The sequence below is a fragment of the Pseudophryne corroboree genome, chromosome 4 (genome assembly GCF_028390025.1).
Source record: "Pseudophryne corroboree isolate aPseCor3 chromosome 4, aPseCor3.hap2, whole genome shotgun sequence".
Classification (NCBI taxonomy): domain Eukaryota; kingdom Metazoa; phylum Chordata; class Amphibia; order Anura; family Myobatrachidae; genus Pseudophryne; species Pseudophryne corroboree.
Window position 1 is genome coordinate 337,303,439 of NC_086447.1, and position 21,345 is coordinate 337,324,783.

Genomic DNA, 21,345 nt, shown 5'->3' on the forward strand with positions numbered 1-21,345 from the left:
GATGCTAGTGTATAATGTATAGCACTAGCATTATTCTAAGACCTGTGCAGTGGAGAGATGAAACTTAAATTGGTTACAGTACAAACATACATTGCAATCTTACCTACAGTTGGTGATAAATCATCCCTCCAATAAATGCCTTTATTATACATGAAATCATAGGACAGGTGAACCTGGCTTGGTGTCATCCTGTGTGTGATTGAGGAAGTGGGACAAGATTCATGATGATACAGTTGCATTACTATTCCCCTATGGGAGGCCATGTGCATCATACAGTTTGTGTCTTCATTGCACATCTTCACCCACATTGCATGTCAGTGGGAGCTCTTCCAGGATCTTTACCTGATTTCACGGGAGGTCTCCCATTGATCTAATAGTCTCTTGGATATATACCCAAACTCTTTGTAGTAACTGTGAAATGAATGTCCTTTCATCAAGTCCCATGTAATCTTGATTTTGCAATTCATCGACCAGCATTGTAGACTAATCCGTAAACCATTTCTACTATGGAAAAGTGTCTGTGTTTACCTTTTTTATTTAAACATGAGTGACAGGTATAATCTTTATGGCTATTGCAAAATCCCTGTGTCTATGTGGAATATACAGAATATTGATACATTGCTGGTAACTAAATTGAATGTGCGCACACAGAGGTATTTCTATAGCATTAGTCCATATTATGATCCTACCTGTTTGACCAGCAGTGTCCAGATTGGCGTGATCTTCACTGTGATTGTGTTTAGCCCACAGATTTGTCGTCTGCCCAAACATAACATGAAAAATAACTGTACAACAGTTGCAGAAAAACATTCATAACATTAGCAAACCTGGTAAAAAGAGAATGTCCACTATAATTATCCTTTATCTATATTTTGCCAGCAAAAGATGTAGATTTTACAACCAGAAATGTATTTAGACACTTCAAATCCTTCCCCATTGGAGTTTGATACGGAATTTCTCTACTACAGGGAACAGGACCCAGGAACCTGGAGAAAGCCCACAAGAACATTGGTAGAACATACATTCTCTATGCAAATATCTTTCTGATAACAATGGAACCCCAAGCCCCAGTATTGGCCAACAGCAATACTAACACTATGGGCGAGATGCACTAAAATTTCAAAAAATGATTCTATCATTTTCCAGGATGCAGTAGAGAAAGATAGATTTGTTTATATGGGCAACAGCACCAGATAGTAAATCTACCCCCATGTCTTTGTGTGCTCCTCATTATTAATATCCAGAAAATAAGATAACGTGACTGCACATTAAGGTATGTAGAATGTTTCATACCTGATGTCTTGTTCTTCTTTGGAGAGACCAATACCATATTTTGAATGGATATCTGAGCATGCCAGGCTATCATCTAGAACCCTGGGACAAAACACCACATAGTTATCCTTACAATATGGATTTGATGCATAAATCTCTATTTCAAATTTAATTACATTTGACTCACCCAATTTTTGTAAACTTGGATTCAGGAGGGACCCATACATAGCGTATTTTGCGAACTTGTATATAGCGCACCTAAAAGGTATTCATTTTTTCTTATTAATCAGTTCATTGTAACAAATGAGGCATCTATTGCATGGTATCTTTAAAAAAAGAAAAAAAAAACTATATACATGTTTCTACCTTTCTGTGAATTTTTTCAAATATGTTGTTTAAATGATTATCTTATTGTGATGATGGCTGTTATATCACTGAACGTTTTATATGGTGTAAAGAAATTACTGTATGGCAGAACAGTATAAGTACAGCCAATCATATTGAATATTCCAAACAAGGGGGCAATTAAATTAAACACACTACTGAACAGCACTAGGTTGAGTGCCCGGAGCAATTCAATTAACCATGGATTTCTGCTTGCAGCCTCTTGAAGTGATCAAACAAAACTAGTGCAACAATGTGAGTTGTTGGCTTACCGCAGACACTACCAGCATTGCACCAGGCAATTAAGACAACTTTAGGAGCAGTAATCTGCATATCCCTACTTAATTGTGGGGTATAGCTAATGGAATACAGCAGCTCTGGGCACTCATTCCCAACGCTATTATATAGCACATTTAATTGAATTCCTCCAACGGTATGTTCTTTGCATACAATATACTATCATAATATTTTGTTACAAGGGAAGATAAATCCTCAAGTACATATAAGATATACATTTCCATTAATGCTGGTTTTGTAAGTAAGGATTTTATTCAGCTTACAAACCATCTGCATATTAAGAATGTTGCAGAGTCTCAATAGACTCTATATAGATATTCTATACTAGAATAGCAAAAGTGTGGTAAGATCGCGTTCATTTTAGATTACTCTCACAAAAGACACTTTGAGTAGAATGTGATAGCTTGCAATTTGTAAGGATGAGCGAGTTTTCCACAAAAACATGCAAGTTTTTAATAGGCTGCAAGAATATTGTAAACACATCAAATTTACAAAAGGCATTCTCGCACCGGCAAATCACGGAAACTTGCACAAAACTGGTAAAAAAAAAACATGGGGGTCCCCGTATTGTCATCAACCAGCAGCAGGCTCTACAAGCCCCCGGTGCTGGTTATGCTTTATTGTTTTATTTTTTTAACACTTTCATTAACTTTTAACATATAAAAGCCTGCATGGATCCCACGGCTCTCATTGATCTCATTCATTTCACTTACTCCGATTAGCAGGCTATTACACACTGTGAGTTTTGGAACAAACTCACATTATACTAATACCTAGATGATGTGAGTCCATACTCGCATAAAAACCTTGACACTATTACATTTACCCCTATAAATGAATACTCTGAAAACCATACCAACTTTTGTCTATAATATTTAATGTTTAGAATAGTTTTCAGTGGTGGGAATAAGCCCATAAGAAACTGCCAATCATTATTCATGTGCAGATCTCAGACATACAAATGTATTTTCAAATCAAAGCCTTTAAAACATTTTGCGCTACATTTTCTCAGTGGGTTGTAGCTGAAAATTCAAAGCCATACTAACATTTAGTGTAAAGCACGCCGCGCGTGTCAACTCCAACCAGCCTGAGAAGTAGCGGCATACAAAAGATGCTGCTTTGAAAATATAGCCCCTTTAACAGTGTAATCCTGGGCAAAAAAAATTACCTTGCTGTCTGGCTTCATAATGGATTTGCTTATAACTGAATTTTCATCACGGACAATCAGATGACCTGTTTTTTTGCTGGCTACATTAATATGGGTCTCTTTCACAGGTTTTCTTATGTACTCCTTACTTTCACCCTGTGCAAAGATTGAAGCATTGTGTTATTATGCATGTCCAACATATTACATTCAGAAAGCATTGGGGGGAAAAAATCACATTGAATAATCCACATACAAGATGTCCTAATAGTTTCTCTTTAAAATGAGATAAATACATTATTAGCAAAACTGATAAAATGTAACTAATAGTTTCTTTCTTTTTGAGAAAATGTTACTTTGAAAATATATTTGCGTATGGGTATAAAAAGGCTACTGCCATAGGCAAATGAGGGGGGGGGGGGGGTATTCCAGTTGCCTGGAAACCTCCTTCCCCACAGCCTGGCCAGCAACCACTACATGGAGTATAAAAGGCGGAATGCAGCTGCTTAACATGACTTGTGGCATTAGAATTTCCTTCCAAGTCTGCTGTGTGTGTCTGTTGATCTGAGTGCTCACTTATCGCACTAAAGAGATGAGTGACTTACCATGATCATTGGGCCTGTATATGTCTGATGTACTGTATTTTATAAACAGCACTATGTTTGGGGCAGACTATAGCTTTGTTACATGCTAATTATACATCTTTCATGGGCATTGCTCCTGACTACATTTTGCTAATTCCTATAAAATAATTCCAGCATTTGAGGTCATTTACAAAGGGAAAATTTTTGCTGCATAGTGCAATTACAGGTTTGGGCAGGCTGCGTACCTCAACTTGTGGAAATGCTCTGAGGCTTACACTGGGGCGCATAGCTCTGCAGACCAATATGGCAATATTTGCAGACAGAGCTGGCCCTAGGCATAGGCAAACTAGGCAATTGCCTAGGGCAGAGGTTCCCAAACTGTGTGCCGTGGCTCCCTGGGGTGCCTCGGGACACTTGCAGGGGAGCCCTGGGTTGGTGGTCCAGGACCAATTCAAATTATTCATGGTCAATATAATAGGCAAAACCAGTGCTGGTGGCTGCCAGTGATAAAATATGTTGCCAAACAGAAACAAAATTGTCCCTCACCACACAACTGACCCTAAGGATGACATATAAATGCGATCTACTTAATGTAATATTTCTTTCTAAATTTCTCAATAAGAAATTTTTGGCCTAGGGGTGCCGTGAAAAAAATTTCTGAAATTCTAGGTCGCCGTGATTCAAAAAAGTTTGGAAACCACTGGCCTATGGCATCTGGTATGCCTAGGGGCATAAGCAGCTACTGCTGATTAAAATGATATGCAGCATGCCTATATTCTGTGTGTAGCATTTCGTATGCAGATACAGCCACAGTCACACACAGTATATAGGCATGCCGCATATCATTTTAATCAGGAGAAGCTGCTTGTGCATCCTAGCCACATAGCAATGCAAATGAGATGCATTTTCATCAAATCTAGGCACCCAACGTTATCAGAGCTACCAGTTGACTCACACGAGGCATCTCCTGCTGCATGGTGCATGGAGGCAAGATGTATGAGGACACATCTGTATCCAAGCAGAGGCAGAGGTCACTGTGTTAGCTGCCGTATGAGTGCTGTGTGTGAGTGGGTTGGTTGTGCAATAGTGTTTAGCATATGTGTAAGGGTCATTATGCATTTCATGTGTATAAATGCATTAATAATGTGCAACAAATGTGTAAAGGGCACTATGTGTGTCATTATGTGTATAAAGGCATTAATAATGTGTGACATATGTGTAAGGGGCACTATGTGTGTCATTATGTGTATAAGGGCACTAATAATGTGCGGCATATGTGTAAGGGACATTATGTGTATAAGGGCATTAATAAGGGTTGGCATAATGTGTAAGGCGCATTATGTTTATAAGGACATTAATAATGTGTGTCATATGTGTAAGGGGCATTACTGTGCGGTATTATATGTATAAATGCATTACTAATGTATAGCATTATGTGTATAAGGTGCTCTACTGTGTGGTGTAACGTATAGAAAGGGCACTCTGTGTGGTCTAATGTGAATAAAGAGCAATATGGTGTGGCGTAATGTGAATAAGGAGCAATTCAGTATGATGTTATGTGAATGAGGGGCACTGCCGAGAGGAGTAATGTATATAAGGTAAAGTGGTACTACTGTGTGATGTAATGTGAATAAGGGACACTATCTTATGATAAATTGCGAACAAAGTTGCAGTACTGTGTGGCATAATTTGAATTGGGGGTAATATTGTGTGGCCATGCCCCTTCCCAGCAAGAACACGTACCTTTTTGGGCTGTGTGCCGAATATGCACACTGTTCTTATTTAAATTACAGGGGGTAGGAAAACAAAAATAAGGACTGCTATGGGTGAGGAGTGATGGTGCTGGGAAAGGGGTACAGGGTCAGAGGTGGAACTAGCATTGGTGCTAGGGGGCACTAGCCAAAATTTTGCCTAGGGCATCATATTGGGTAGGGCCTGCTCTGTTTGCAGAGAAGCAGGAGTTTGCCTAGATGCAGAGCAGAGGAGCTGGGAGTAAAATGCTGGATCTCTAGTGGGGAGTTTCCCAATGCTTGACTTTAGATCCAGTTTGGCCAGCCCATGGAGAGAATATAATTAGTACTTAACAAGTTATAGTCTGCTGCATACTAAGGGCAGAGCTCAGGTTCACATATGTTTTCATGTACAATGATAGCCTATTTCTCTTAGATATGGATAGAACACTTGCACAGCATGTAATACTGGTCACAATCTTTTAGTAGTAGTGAGCAGGAGATGTAGGGAATATCACAGACATGTCCCATGACTGGCTATTTACAGCTGTAGTTTGTTTACTCCTACATGGTGATTCCTGAAGAAAAGTGGTCTCCTTACTTTGTTAAAGATGTGACACTGAGTACAACCTGCTCTACCCCTAAGATGTAATCTATATCAGACCCTATTGTGTCTTATAGAATTGACCACTGGTCAATACATTGCCGGATGCTGGCTTATGGCGTTACCAGTGGGCTGTGACCTATGTGAGGCCTATGATGAAGCCTGTGACTCATTACCAGGGTCCTGGGTATAGAATGTTGACCAATTAGATTATTCTTCCTTGGTAAGCTAGCATTGGGTCTACAACCACAATCAGCAACATCTTCCACAGTGGCAATTAGAGATGAGCGGGTTCGGTTCGTCGAGATCCGAACCCCCCCAAACTTCACTTGTTTTTCACGGGTCCGAGGCAGCCTTGGATCTTCCCGCCTTGCTCGGTTAACCCGAACGAGGCCGAACGTGATCATCCCGCTGTCGGATTCTCGCGAAATTCGTATTCCATATAAAGAGCTGCGCGTCGCCACCATTTTCACTCGTGCATTGGAGATTGAACGGAGAAGACGTGGCTACGTTCTCTCCCTGAAAAGCTCCATATCTGTGCTCAGTGTGCTGAAAATATCTGTGCTCAGTGTGCTGCATTGTGGGGACCACCAGTATGTAATAGTAGTGCAGTACAGTAGGCCATTGCTGTATCTTGCAGCTCTATGTCAGACTCAGTTCTAGACAGTATCCTGATCAGTGCTCAATATCTGCTGCATTATTATGTGACCAGTATACTATATAGTAGTACAGTGCAGCATTTTGGTGACCACCAGTATAGTACAGTACAGTACAGTAGGCCATTGCTGTATCTTGCAGCTCCGTGTCACTTCAAGTATCCATATCTGTGCTGCATTGTTGTGAGCAGTATATATAGTAGTACAGTGCAGCATTTTGGTGACCACCATATAGTAGTACAGTACAGTAGGCCATTGCTGTATCTTGCTGCTCTGTGTCACTTCTAGTATCCTGATCAGTGCTTAATATCTGTGCTCAGTGTGAGTGCTGCATTGTGGTGACCAGTATACTACAGTACAATAGTCCAGTGCTGTTCTCGCTGCTCAGTGTCAGTTCTCCGTAGTATCATCAGTGATCAGTATAATCAGTGCTCAGTAAAATCAGTGCTCATTAAAATCAGTGCTCAGTATATTCAGTTATCAGTATAATCAGTTCTCAGTATAATCAGTGCACTGTTAGATGTGCGCCCATTTTCCGCCATTAGTGCATTGGAATTTAGACAATGGATGAAGTTATTGTGTCCCCGGTACAAAATCCCATCTAGATTCCATTTCACTAGGCAGGTGATAGCAAGATTTTACCAATTAATATCAGTGATTTATAATTAATTATTAATTACAGTGATCTTGCCAAATGATTCCAGTGAGTTTGACATTTTCTTCCAGTGATTTGGACCAATAATACCATTGATTAGAATGAATAATTCCAGTGATTTTGTCATTTTCTTCCCATGATTTGGACCAATAATACCATTGATTAGAACAAATAATTCCTGTGATATTGAGGTGTTTGTGTCGCTTAGCTTAGCCATCCAGCGACCACAGTGCACCTCTTTTTCTCTTTTCTTTGCATTATGTGCTGTTTGGGGACTATTTTTTTAAGTGCCATCCTGTCTGACACTTCCGTATATGTCCAGTGGTACTGCCATTTGATATAATTCCCAACATTACTGCCATTTAATTCCAGTGATTTTGTCATTTTCTTCCAGTGATTTGGACCAATAATACCATTTATTAGAACGAATAATTCCTGTGATTTTGTCATTTTTTTCCAGTGATTTGGACCAATAATACCATTCATTAGAACGAATAATTCCTGTGATTTTGTCATTTTCTTACAGTGATTTGGACCAATAATACCACTGATTAGAACGAATAATTCCTGTGATATTGAGGTGTTTGTGTCGCTTAGCTTAGCGGTCCAGCGACAACAGTGCACCTCTTTTTCTCTTTTCTTTGCATCATGTGCTGTTTGGGGCCAATTTTTTAAAGTGCCATCCTGTCTGCCACTGCAGTGCCACTCCTACATGGGCCAGGTGTTTGTGTCGGCCACTTGTGTCGCTTAGCTTAGTCATCCAGCGACCTCGGTGCAAATTTTAGGACTAAAAATAATATTGTGAGGTGTGAGGTGTTCAGAATAGATTGGAAATGAGTGGAAATTATGGTTATTGAGGTTAATAATACTATAGAATCAAAATTACCCCCAAATTCTATGATTTAAGCTGTTTTTTGAAAAAAAACACCCGAATCCAAAACACACCCGAATCCGATAAAACATTTTTCAGGGAGATTTTGGCAAAACGCGTCCGAATCCAAAACACGGCCGCGGAACCAACTCCAAAACCAAAACACAAAACCCGAAAAATTTCCGGTGCATATCTCTAGTGACAATACAATTTCATCCAATGTCCACTGAAGTCTGGACTGTACCAGAACACATTTACTATCTACATGATGTTTGTAGATCTAGTCAACATGTAAGTGCCTGTTCTCTTATAGATATCATGTCTACTACTACTAAATCCTATTGATCAACTCTATTTTTGATAAATATCTAAGAAGAGCGGTAATAGAGAAAAATATGGTGTACATTATAAAGGGGGTTGTTTAATACACAAGAACTTATGCTAATTTTGCTGTTCTTATCTGATCTAAAATATGTTAAAATGTTAACAAAATAAAAAATGCCCTAAGAGCGTAGGGAAAAACCAAAGCAAATACTAGGCTAAGCAACACACTGAAGGGCTGTGTAAACATAAAAATACTCACTGTGGTTCTGAGCAAGACAACGTTAGCTTCTGCCAAACTGCATGGAATGCAGTGACACCAAACATCCATCTCTGGCTTCCAATAGAAAAGGAGTCTAAGAAACCCCAGAGAGAAAATGTAACCTAGAATACATAGAACCTTGCGCCACCTCTCTGTCCTGAATCCAAACAGTTCCTGCAAAACAGGTACAGAAATATAGCTGAACAACAGTTTAAAAGGTCACCACTGTTACATAGAGAAGTTAGAACTGAAATACTATTCATACTTACCTACTCTCCCGGAAGCTGCGGGAGGCTCCCGTTTTTTGGGGTAGCCCCCCGCACCCCCGGAAGAGTGGGCAAGTCTCCCGCATCCTGCTCGCACCATAGTGATGCGAGCAGGATGGAGAGAAAATCTCCCGCATTCGCGGGTCCGTCGGGTGGAGAAGGGGTTAAAATGACGCAAATCGCATCATTTTAGCCCCGTCCCCTTCCCGCGGACCCACTTATTGATGTCACAGTACAGCTCCGCCCCCCGAAGACACCTGCAGCTTCTCCTGATAAATGACACATTTATATAATTATACAGGATACACAAGTCGTCGTCCCCCCTTACCTGGCAGTAGCCAGGTTCTCTACTGCCCTGAATATACTAACAAACTAACCTCATGTGCTACAATGAGTCTATCCACAGCCAGCACTGCTCTCTCTGCTGTTATCTGCAGCAGGCAGAACATGCAGAATTTCCTAAGCACAATAGAATTAGGTTATCATCACATTTTAATCTATACAATAGAATAAATATATTTCAGGGTAATCCAAACCGTATAATGATATAGAATGTAGATATTAAAATGTAATCCTCCAGTGAGACACCAGATTAACATTATTACAGGACAATGTTTACATTGTCCCATTTAACTACTAAGGTGCAGCTGTTTTTTAACATGCCCAGTCCCATTCTCAGTTATGGATTCCATGGGGTTCATTCCAAGTTGATCGTAGCTGTGCTAAATTTAGCACAGCTACGATCATTCACACTGACATGCGGGAGGACGCCCAGCACAGGGCTAGTCCGCCCCACATGTCAGTGCCGCCCCCCCCCCTACCACAGAAGTGCAAAGGCAAAGCACAGCGGCGATGCCTTTGCACTTCAAGAGTAGCTCCCAACTAGCGCAGCTTTAGCGTGCTGGCCGGGAGCCATTCGTCACTCCCCAGCCCGCAGCGGCTGCGTGTGACGTCACGCAGCCACCGCAGCCCGCCCCCCCAATGGTCCGGCCACGCCTGCGTTGGCCGGACCACGCCCCCTAAACGGCGGCTTAACTCCGCCGTCCAGCCCCCTCCCACCCAGCAACCGCCTCTGCCTCAGAGGCGATCGCTAGGCAACGATGGCTGGCATGCGCCGGCGCACTGTGGTGCTGGCGCATGCATAGTTCCAACCGAATCACTGCACTGCGAGAAACTGCAGCAAGCGATCGGGTCGGAATGAACCCCAATATGAGATTTCAGCATGGTTATTCCAGCAAAGATTCAGTTTAAACCTGATTTTTCTAAAGGATCTGTCCACTTTAAAAAAATCTCTACCAGCTCTGCAGCGATGCTCATTCTTATGTAGTATGTATATAGGGCTTTATTTAGCATCGCATTGATGCAAATGTCTCTGCCGGATGGGGGTAGCGATGCGGTGTTGCGGGGACATAGCAATGGGAGAACGCAGGTGGGTCCAGGCCCATTTCGGGGTGGCCGTGTGATGTGACATGCAGCCACTGCGAAGTAAAACATTGCGTTGATGCGCCTGCCTTCACAGTAATATAACATGGGGCGCCTCAGAGACAGACTTGTTTGACGGAACCCCATAAATAAGATCAGTTTGGTGGCAGAAAAAATAACTGATGACCCTTTCCAGATATTGATCAAAGCTTTAACAAGGCTTGGACTCTGATCATAGGTTATTCCGGGGTCATCACCCTTCACACCTGGGTTGTCAGTCTTCCCGTGAGCTGGGTCTTCCGTATAGCAGAGGATGCTTGGCACTGACCCAGCACTGACCCAGGTTGCATGTCCCAAGAATAACCCTTGTTGATTGCAGGGTCACAAACCTGGGACTGTCAACCCGGGCCGGCTTCTGTTTTTGCTTATGTCTGAATGGACTATAAGAGTAACACTGATGGCATAGATATTTTTTTATTTTTAGGTGACCTAATGTAGTTTCAGCTGATGGCAGGAGTGTTAAAAGTATAAAAAAAGCATCCAAAATGTATTTCATACTATCACTGCACGTAGGGAGGAGCATCTAGGGACCCTGCCCATTCATTTATCATTTTTTCTATAAACAATAGTGTGTGTGCATGTGGTATTCATCCCTGTTATATTGATGTCTAAACAATAGTGTGTGTGCATGTGGTATTCTTCCCTGTTATATTGATGTCTAAACAATAGTGTGTGTGCATGTGGTATTCATCCCTGTTATATTGATGTCTAAACAATAGTGTGTGTGCATGTGGTATTCATTAGAGATGTGCACCGGAAATTTTTCGGGTTTTGTGTTTTGGTTTTGGGTTCGGTTCCGTGGCCGTGTTTTGGGTTCGAACGCGTTTTGGCAAAACCTCACCGAATTTTTTTTGTCGGATTCGGGTGTGTTTTGGATTCGGGTGTTTTTTTCAAAAAACCCTAAAAAACAGCTTAAATCATAGAATTTGGGGGTCATTTTGATCCCAAAGTATTATTAACCTCAATAACCATAATTTCCACTCATTTTCAGTCTATTCTGAACACCTCACACCTCACAATATTATTTTTAGTCCTAAAATTTGCACCAAGGTTGCTGGATGACTAAGCTCAGCGACCCAAGTGGCCGACACAAACACCTGGCCCATCTAGGAGTGGCACTGCAGTGTCACGCAGGATGGCCCTTCCAAAAAACACCCCCCAAACAGCACATGACGCAAAGAAAAAAAGAGGCGCAATGAGGTAGCTGTGTGAGTAAGCTAAGCGACCCTAGTGGCCGACACAAACACCTGGCCCATCTAGGAGTGGCACTGCAGTGTCAGGCCGGATGGCCCTTCCAAAAAATACTCCCCAAACAGCACATGACGCAAAGAAGAAAAAAAAGAGGCGCAATGAGGTAGCTGTGTGACTAAGATAAGTGACCCTAGTGGCCGACACAAACACCTGGCCCATCTAGGAGTGGCACTGCAGTGTCACGCAGGATGGCCCTTCCAAAAAATACTCCCCAAACAGCACATGACGCAAAGAAGAAAAAAAAGAGGCGCAATGAGGTAGCTGTGTGACTAAGATAAGCGACCCTAGTGGCCGACACAAACACCTGGCCCATCTAGGAGTGGCACTGCAGTGTCACGCAGGATGGCCCTTCCAAAAAACACTCCCCAAACAGCACATGACGCAAAGAAAAATGAAAGAAAAAAGAGGTGCAAGATGGAATTGTCCTTGGGCCCTCCCACCCACCCTTATGTTGTATAAACAGGACATGCACACTTTAACCAACCCATCATTTCAGTGACAGGGTCTGCCACACGACTGTGACTGAAATGACGGGTTGGTTTGGACCCCCACCAAAAAAGAAGCAATTAATCTCTCCTTGCACAAACTGGCTCTACAGAGGCAAGATGTCCACCTCATCATCATCCTCCGATTCATCACCGTGTACATCCCCTTCCTCACAGATTATCAATTCGTCCCCACTGGAATCCACCATCACAGCTCCCTGTGTACTTTGTGGAGGCAATTGCTGCTGGTGAATGTCTCCACGGAGGAATTGATTATAATTCATTTTAATGAACATCATCTTCTCCACATTTTCTGGAAGTAACCTCGTACGCCGATTGCTGACAAGGTGAGCGGCGGCACTAAACACTCTTTCGGAGTACACACTTGTGGTAGGGCAACTTAGGTAGAATAAAGCCAGTTTGTGCAAGGGCCTCAAAATTGCCTCTTTTTCCTGCCAGTATACGTACGGACTGTCTGACGTGCCTACTTGGATGCGGTCACTCATATAATCCTCCACCATTCTTTCAATGGTGAGAGAATCATATGCAGTGACAGTAGACGACATGTCCGTAATCATTGGCAGGTCCTTCAGTCCGGACCAGATGTCAGCATCAGCAGTCGCTCCAGACTGCCCTGCATCACCACCAGCGGGTGGGCTCGGAATTCTGAGCCTTTTCCTCGCACCCCCAGTTGCGGGAGAATGTGAAGGAGGAGATGTTGACAGGTCGCGTTCCGCTTGACTTGACAATTTTCTCACCAGCAGGTCTTTGAACCCCTGCAGACTTGTGTCTGCCGGAAAGAGAGATACAACGTAGGTTTTAAATCTAGGATCGAGCACGGTGGCCAAAATGTAGTGCTCTGATTTCAACAGATTGACCACCCGTGAATCCTTGTAAAGCGAATTAAGGGCTCCATCCACAAGTCCCACATGCCTAGCGGAATCGCTCTGTGTTAGCTCCTCCTTCAATGTCTCCAGCTTCTTCTGCAAAAGCCTGATGAGGGGAATGACCTGACTCAGGCTGGCAGTGTCTGAACTGACTTCACGTGTGGCAAGTTCAAAAGGTTGCAGAACCTTGCACAACGTTGAAATCATTCTCCACTGCACTTGAGAAAGGTGCATTCCACCTCCTATATCGTGGTCAGTTGTATAGGCTTGAATGGCCTTTTGCTGCTCCTCCAACCTCTGAAGCATATAGAGGGTTGAATTCCACCTCGTTACCACTTCTTGCTTCAGATGATGGCAGGGCAGGTTCAGGCGTTTTTGGTGTTGCTCCAGTCTTCTGTACGTGGTGCCTGTACGCCGAAAGTGTCCCGCAATTCTTCTGGCCACCGACAGCATCTCTTGCATGCCCCTGTCATTTTTTAAATAATTCTGCACCACCAAATTCAAGGTATGTGCAAAACATGGGACGTGCTGGAATTTGCCCAGATTTAATGCACACACAATATTGCTGGCGTTGTCCGATGCCACAAATCCACAGGAGAGTCCAATTGGGGTAAACCATTCTGCGATGATCTTCCTCAGTTGCCGTAAGAGGTTTTCAGCTGTGTGCGTATTCTGGAAAGCGGTGATACAAAGCGTAGCCTGCCTAGGAAAGAGTTGGCGTTTGAGAGATGCTGCTACTGGTGCCGCCGCTGCTGTTCTTGCGGCGGGAGTCAATACATCTACCCAGTGGGCTGTCACAGTCATATAGTCCTGAGTCTGCCCTGCTCCACTTGTCCACATGTCCGTGGTTAAGTGGATATTGGGTACAACTGCATTTTTTAGGACACTGGTGAGTCTTTTTCTGAGGTCTGTGTACATTTTCGGTATCGCCTGCCTAGAGAAATGGAACCTAGATGGTATTTGGTACCGGGGACACAGTACCTCAAACAAGTCTATAGTTGGCTCTGCAGTAATGATGGATACCGGAACCACGTTTCTCACCGCCCAGGATGCCAAGACCTCAGTTATCCGCTTTGCAGCAGGATGACTGCTGTGATATTTCATCTTCCTCGCAAAGGACTGTTGGACAGTCAATTGCTTGGTGGAAGTAGTAAAAGTGGTCTTACGACTTCCCCTCTGGGATGACCATCGACTCCCAGCAGCAACAACAGCAGCGCCAGCAGCAGTAGGCGTTACACTCAAGGATGCATCGGAGGAATCCCAGGCAGGAGAGGACTCGTCAGAATTGCCAGGGACATGGCCTTCAGGACTATTGGCATTCCTGGGGAAGGAGGAAATTGACACTGAGGGAGTTGGTGGGGTGGTTTTCGTGAGCTTGGTTACAAGAGGAAGGGATTTACTGGTCAGTGGACTGCTTCCGCTGTCGCCCAAAGTTTTTGAACTTGTCACTGACTTATGATGAATGCGCTGCAGGTTACGTATAAGAGAGGATGTTCCGAGGTGGTTAACGTCCTTACCCCTACTTATTACAGCTTGACAAAGGCAACACACGGCTTGACACCTGTTGTCCGCATTTCTGTTGAAATACTTCCACACCGAAGAGCTGATTTTTTTGGTATTTTCACCAGGCATGTCAATGGCCATATTCCTCCCACGGACAACAGGTGTCTCCCCGGGTGCCTGACTTAAACAAACCACCTCACCATCAGAATCCTCCTTGTCAATTTCCTCCCCAGCGCCAGCAACACCCATATCCTCCTCATCCTGGTGTACTTCAACACTGACATCTTCAATCTGACTATCAGGAACTGGACTGCGGGTGCTCCTTCCAGCACTTGCAGGGGGCGTGCAAATGGTGGAAGGTGCATGCTCTTCACGTCCAGTGTTGGGAAGGTCAGGCATCGCAACCGACACAATTGGACTCTCCTTGTGGATTTGTGATTTCGAAGAACGCACAGTTCTTTGCTGTGCTTTTGCCAGCTTAAGTCTTTTCATTTTTCTAGCGAGAGGCTGAGTGCTTCCATCCTCATGTGAAGCTGAACCACTAGCCATGAACATAGGCCAGGGCCTCAGCCGTTCCTTGCCACTCCGTGTGGTAAATGGCATATTGGCAAGTTTACGCTTCTCCTCCGACGATTTTATTTTAGATTTTTGAGTCCTTTTTTTACTGATATTTTGTGTTTTGGATTTTACATGCTCTGTACTATGACATTGGGCATCGGCCTTGGCAGACGACGTTGATGGAATTTCATCGTCTCGGCCATGACTAGTGGAAGCAGCTTCAGCACGAGGTGGAAGTGGATCTTGATCTTTCCCTATTTTTGGAACCTCAACATTTTTGTTCTCCATATTTTAATAGGCACAACTAAAAGGCACCTCAGGTAAACAATGGAGATGGATGGATACTAGTATACTTATGGATGACGAGTGACTGACGACACAGAGATAGCTACAGCTGTGGACTACCGTACTGCGTCTGCTAGTATAGAGATGATAATGATATAAAAAATATATATATATCACTACTGCAGGTATATATAATATAATGACGGACCTGCTGGACACTGTCAGCAGACTCCTACTACTAGTATTAAGAAGATAGAAAAAAAAAAAACCACCACAGGTAGGTATACAATTATGGACGAGCACTGACGACACAGAGGTAGCTACAGCCGTGGACTACCGTACTGCGTCTGCTAGTATAGAGATGATAATGATATAAAAAATATATATATATCACTACTGCAGGTATATATAATATAATGACGGACCTGCTGGACACTGTCAGCAGACTCCTAAACTACTAGTATGAAGAAGATAGAAAAAAAAAACCCACCACAGGTAGGTATACAATTATGGACGAGCACTGACGACACAGAGGTAGCTACAGCCGTGGACTACCGTACTGCGTCTGCTAGTATAGAGATGATAATGATATAAAAAATATATATATATCACTACTGCAGGTATATATAATATAATGACGGACCTGCTGGACACTGTCAGCAGACTCCTAAACTACTAGTATGAAGAAGATAGAAAAAAAAAACCCCACCACAGGTAGGTATACAATTATGGACGAGCACTGACGACACAGAGGTAGCCACAGCCGTGGACTACCGTACTGCGTCTGCTAATATAGAGATGATAAAGATGATAGAGATGAACAAAAAAAATATAACACTACTGCAGGTAAATATTTATATAATATAATGAATGACGGACCTGCTGGACACTGTCAGCAGAATGCGTTTATAGAATAAAAAAAAAAAACACCACAGGAGTGTTTAACTTTTCAGGCAGACAATATACTGGTGGTCACTGTTCAGTCACACTGGCAGCAAAAGTGTGCACTGTACTCCTGCTATAACTGCACCCCAGTCTCCCCCACAATTCAGCTGTGTGAGCAGTGAGCACTCAGCACAGTCAGATATACATAGATGATATTATCATGCAGCACACTGAGGCTGAGCACAGATATGGTATGTGACTGTGTATCGTTTTTTTTCAGGCAGAGAACGGATTATATTAAATAATAAATAAAACTGGTGGTGGTCACTAGTAACTATCAGCAAAACTCTGCACTCTGAGTACTCCTAATGCTCCCCAAAATTACTAAGTTAGTAGTAAATCAACTCAAGTGTCTCTATCTATTCTAACGGAGAGGACGCCAGCCACGTCCTCTCCCTATCAATCTCAATGCACGTGTGAAAATGGCGGCGACGCGCGGCTCCTTATATAGAATCCGAGTCTCGCGATAGAATCCGAGCCTCGCGAGAATCCGACAGCGGGATGATGACGTTCGGGCGCGCTCGGGTTAACCGAGCAAGGCGGGAAGATCCGAGTCTGCCTCGGACCCGTGTAAAAAGGCTGAAGTTCGGGGGGGTTCGGATTCCGAGGAACCGAACCCGCTCATCTCTAGTATTCATCCCTGTTATACTGATGTCTAAACAATAGTGTGTGTGCATGTGGTATTCATCCCTGTTATACAGATGTCTAAACAATAGTGTGTGTACATGTGGTATTCATCCCTGTTATATTGATGTCTAAACAATAGTGTGTGTGCATGTGGTATTCATCCCTGTTATATTGATGTCTAAACAATAGTGTGTGTGCATGTGGTATTCATCCCTGTTATATTGATGTCTAAACAATAGTGTGTGTGCATGTGGTATTCATCCCTGTTATATTGATGTCTAAACAATAGTGTGTGTACATGTGGTATTCATCCCTGTTATATTGATGTCTAAACAATAGTGTGTGTGTGTGCATGTGGTATTCATCCCTGTTATATTGATGTCTAAACAATAGTGTGTGTGCATGTGGTATTCATCCCTGTTATATTGATGTCTAAACAATAGTGTGTGTGCATGTGGTATTCATCCCTGTTATATTGATGTCTAAACAATAGTGTGTGTACATGTGGTATTCATCCCTGTTATATTGATGTCTAAACAATAGTGTGTGTGCATGTGGTATTCATCCCTGTTGTACTGATGTCTAAACAATAGTGTGTGTGCATGTGGTATTCATCCCTGTTATATTGATGTCTAAACAATAGGGTGTATGCATGTGGTATTCATCCCTGTTATATTGATGTTGGCACACTTCTCTGATTTGTGTTAATACCAATGCACAGTAAGTATACACCCAGAATTTTAAAAAACACTTTTCAGTGGGTGCAGAGCCGGCCATAGGCATAGGCAAACTAGACAATTGCCTAGGGCGTTTGATATGTCTAGGGGCATCATCAGCTTCTGCTGATTAAAATGATATGCGGCATGCCTATATTCTGTATGTAGCATTTCATATGCAGATACAGCCACAGTCTCACACAGTATATAGGCATGCTGCATATCAGTTTAATCAGCAGAAGCTGCTTGTGCATCCTAGCCACATAGCAATGCAAATAAGATGCATTTTCATTAAAAAAAGGTGCCCGACATTAGCATTGATGCAAGATTTGTGAGGACACATCTGTATCCAAGCAGAGGCAGAGGTCACAGTGTTAGTGGAAGTGTGAGTGCTATGTGCACGTGAGTGGGTTGGTTGTGCCGTAGTGTTCAGAATATGTGTAAGGAGCATTATGTGTGTCATGTAAAAATGCATTAATAATGTGCAACATATGTGTAAAGGGCCACTATGTGTGTCATTATGTGTATAAGGGCATTAATAATGTGCGGCATATGTGTAACAGGGTACTACTGTATGTGTGTCATTATGTGTATAGGGGCACTAATAATGTGCAGCAAATGTGTAGGGGGCACTATGTGTGTCATTATGTGTATAAGGGCATTAATAAAGGTTGTCATAATGTGTAAGGTACATTATGTTTATAAGGACATTAATGTGTCTCATGTGTAAGGGGCATTACTATGTGGAATTGTGTATAAATGCATTACTAATGTGTGGCATTATGTGTATAAGGTGCTCTACTATGTGGCGTTGCATATAGAAAGGGCACTACTGTGTCATCTAATGTGAATAAAGAGCAATAAGTTGTGGTGTAATGTGAATTAGGAGCAATTTAGTGTGATGTAATGTGAATAATGGGCTCTACTGTGAGGAGTAACGTTTATACGGTAAAGTGATACTACTGTGGGATGTAATATGAATTATGGACACTATCGCAAGATAAAATGTGAATAAAGTTGCAGTACTGTGTGGCGTAATTGGAATTGGGGTTACTATTGTGTGGCCATGCCCCTTCCCAGCAAGAAGATGCCCCTTTTTGGGCTGTGCGTCAAATGTGCGAACTGTTCCTATTTAAAATATAGGGGGTACAAGGACTGCTATGGGTGAGGGGTGATGGTGCAGGGAAAGAGGTGCAAGGTCAGAGGCGGAACCAGCGGTGGTGCTAGGGGGCACCAGCCAAAATCTTGCCTAGGGCATCATATTGGTTAGGGCCGGCTCTGAGTGGGTGACATTTTTTCAAATTGTCCTGTTCGCCACCAATCCTAGTGGCGCCTCTGACAGTGGCAAGGCATTTCTCAGAGTAGCATCGCCTGAAGAGGAGGCAGGGGAGATGAGTCCTACCACCTCTTTAGGATCATTATTTATATATACATTAAATGAGCTTCAATCCTATGCTGGATCTAAAAGAGGCTGACACTTTCATGTTGCACAGGTATTCCTGTTGTAACCTGGATGTTTCCATAAGCTTGCTGCTGTCACAAGTTTAGCAGGCGCTGCTGTCAATGAGAATATGGTTGAGCTCTCTAAAGGGGAACAGAAACGGCAAAAGCAATGTTTACTGAACTCACTGGGACCATCATCTGAACTTAGATGGTCCTCAGTAGATCTCCCAAACAACCCTGCCCTTGGTGTGATGACACCACCATATTATATCAGACTACCATCACAAATGTGTTACTGTATTACTATTAAAGGTAGACTGATTAGTATTACAGTACTGAATATCATTAAAAAGATGGTAGGACACAGAGCTGATCTAAAGCGCAGCCATTTCTAACTCCCTTCTCTCATTTTTATACCAGCAAGTGTAAACCATAATCTAGTAATCTAAACACACCTACTGTACAGTAGTGATGAGCGGGTTCGGTTTCCGAGAAACCGAACCCACCCGAACTTCACCCTTTTTAGACGGGTCCGAGCCATACTCGGATTCTCCCGTATGGCTCGGTTAACCCGAGCGCGCCCGAACGTCATCATCCCGCTGTCGGATTCTCGCGAGATTCGGATTCTATATAAGCAGCCGCGCGTCGCCGCCATTTTCACACGTGCATTGAGATTGATAGGGAGAGGACGTGGCTGGCGTCCTCTCCGTTTATATAGTTATATACTACACAGTTGATCTGATTGCTTAGCTTATTGTGGGGAGAATTGGGGAGCAGCTGTTAGGAGGAGTACAGTGCAGAGTTTTGCTAATAGTGACCACCAGTTTTTTATCCGTTCTCTGCCTGAAAAAAACGCTCCATACCATATCTGTGCTCAGTGTGCTGCATGATATATCTGTGCTGAGTGCTCACACTGCTTAATTGTGGGGACTGGGGAGCAGCTATAGCAGGAGTACAGTGCACAGTTTTGCTGATAGTGACCACCAGTATACGTTTGTCTGCCTGAAAAACACTCCTGTGGTGTCTTTTTTTTTTATACTATAAACGCAGTCTGCTGACAGTGTCCACCAGGTCCATTATACTGTATATAGCAGTACGGTAGGCCACTTCTGTACCTACCTCCGTGTCGTCACTCGTCGTCCATAAGTATACTATCCATCCATCTACATTGTATACCTGTGGTGTCTTTTTTTTTATACTATAAACGCAGTCTGCTGACAGTGTCCACCAGGTCCATTATACTGTATATAGCAGTACGGTAGGCCACTGCTGTACCTACCTCTGTGTCGTGACTCGTCGTCCATAAGTATACTATCCATCCATCTACATTGTATACCTGTGGTGTCTTTTTTTCTTTATACTATAAACGCAGTCTGCTGACAGTGTCCACCAGGTCCATTATACTGTATATAGCAGTACGGTAGGCCACTGCTGTACCTACCTCTGTGTCGTCACTCGTCGTCCATAAGTATACTATCCATCCATCTACATTGTATACCTGTGGTGTCTTTTTTTTTTATACTATAAACGCAGTCTGCTGACAGTGTCCACCAGGTCCATTATACTGTATATAGCAGTACGGTAGGCCACTGCTGTACCTACCTCTGTGTCGTCACTCGTCATCCATAAGTATACTATCCATCCATCTACATTGTATACCTGTGGTGTCTTTTTTTCTTTATACTATAAACGCAGTCTGCTGACAGTGTCCACCAGGTCCATTATACTGTATATAGCAGTACGGTAGGCCACTGCTGTACTTACCTCTGTGTCGTCACTCGTCGTCCATAAGTATACTATCCATCCATCTACATTGTATACCTGTGGTGTCTTTTTTTTTATACTATAAACGCAGTCTGCTGACAGTGTCCACCAGGTCCATTATACTGTATATAGCAGTACGGTAGGCCACTGCTGTACCTACCTCTGTGTCGTCACTCGTCGTCCATAAGTATACTATCCATCCATCTACATTGTATACCTGTGGTGTCTTTTTTTCTTTATACTATAAACGCAGTCTGCTGACAGTGTCCACCAGGTCCATTATACTGTATATAGCAGTACGGTAGGCCACTGCTGTACCTACCTCTGTGTCGTCACTCGTCGTCCATAAGTAT

General features: G+C 43.0%; 1 protein-coding gene across 1 annotated transcript in view; it reads right to left on the reverse strand.

Annotated features, from left to right (window-relative positions):
* The window catches only part of LOC134909503 (probable cation-transporting ATPase 13A4), a 309,055-nt gene extending 299,555 nt beyond the window's left edge, over nt 1–9,500 (reverse strand). The window contains exons 1-6 of the mRNA XM_063916438.1: nt 9,424–9,500; nt 8,781–8,954; nt 3,122–3,256; nt 1,460–1,530; nt 1,294–1,374; nt 690–759 (exon numbers count right to left, since the gene is read on the reverse strand). Of these exons, the coding sequence (XP_063772508.1) occupies nt 690–759; nt 1,294–1,374; nt 1,460–1,530; nt 3,122–3,256; nt 8,781–8,954; nt 9,424–9,495 (603 nt within the window). The 5' untranslated portion in view covers nt 9,496–9,500. The remainder of the gene's footprint in view (nt 1–689; nt 760–1,293; nt 1,375–1,459; nt 1,531–3,121; nt 3,257–8,780; nt 8,955–9,423) is intronic.
* Nucleotides 9,501–21,345: the final 11,845 nt, after the last annotated feature.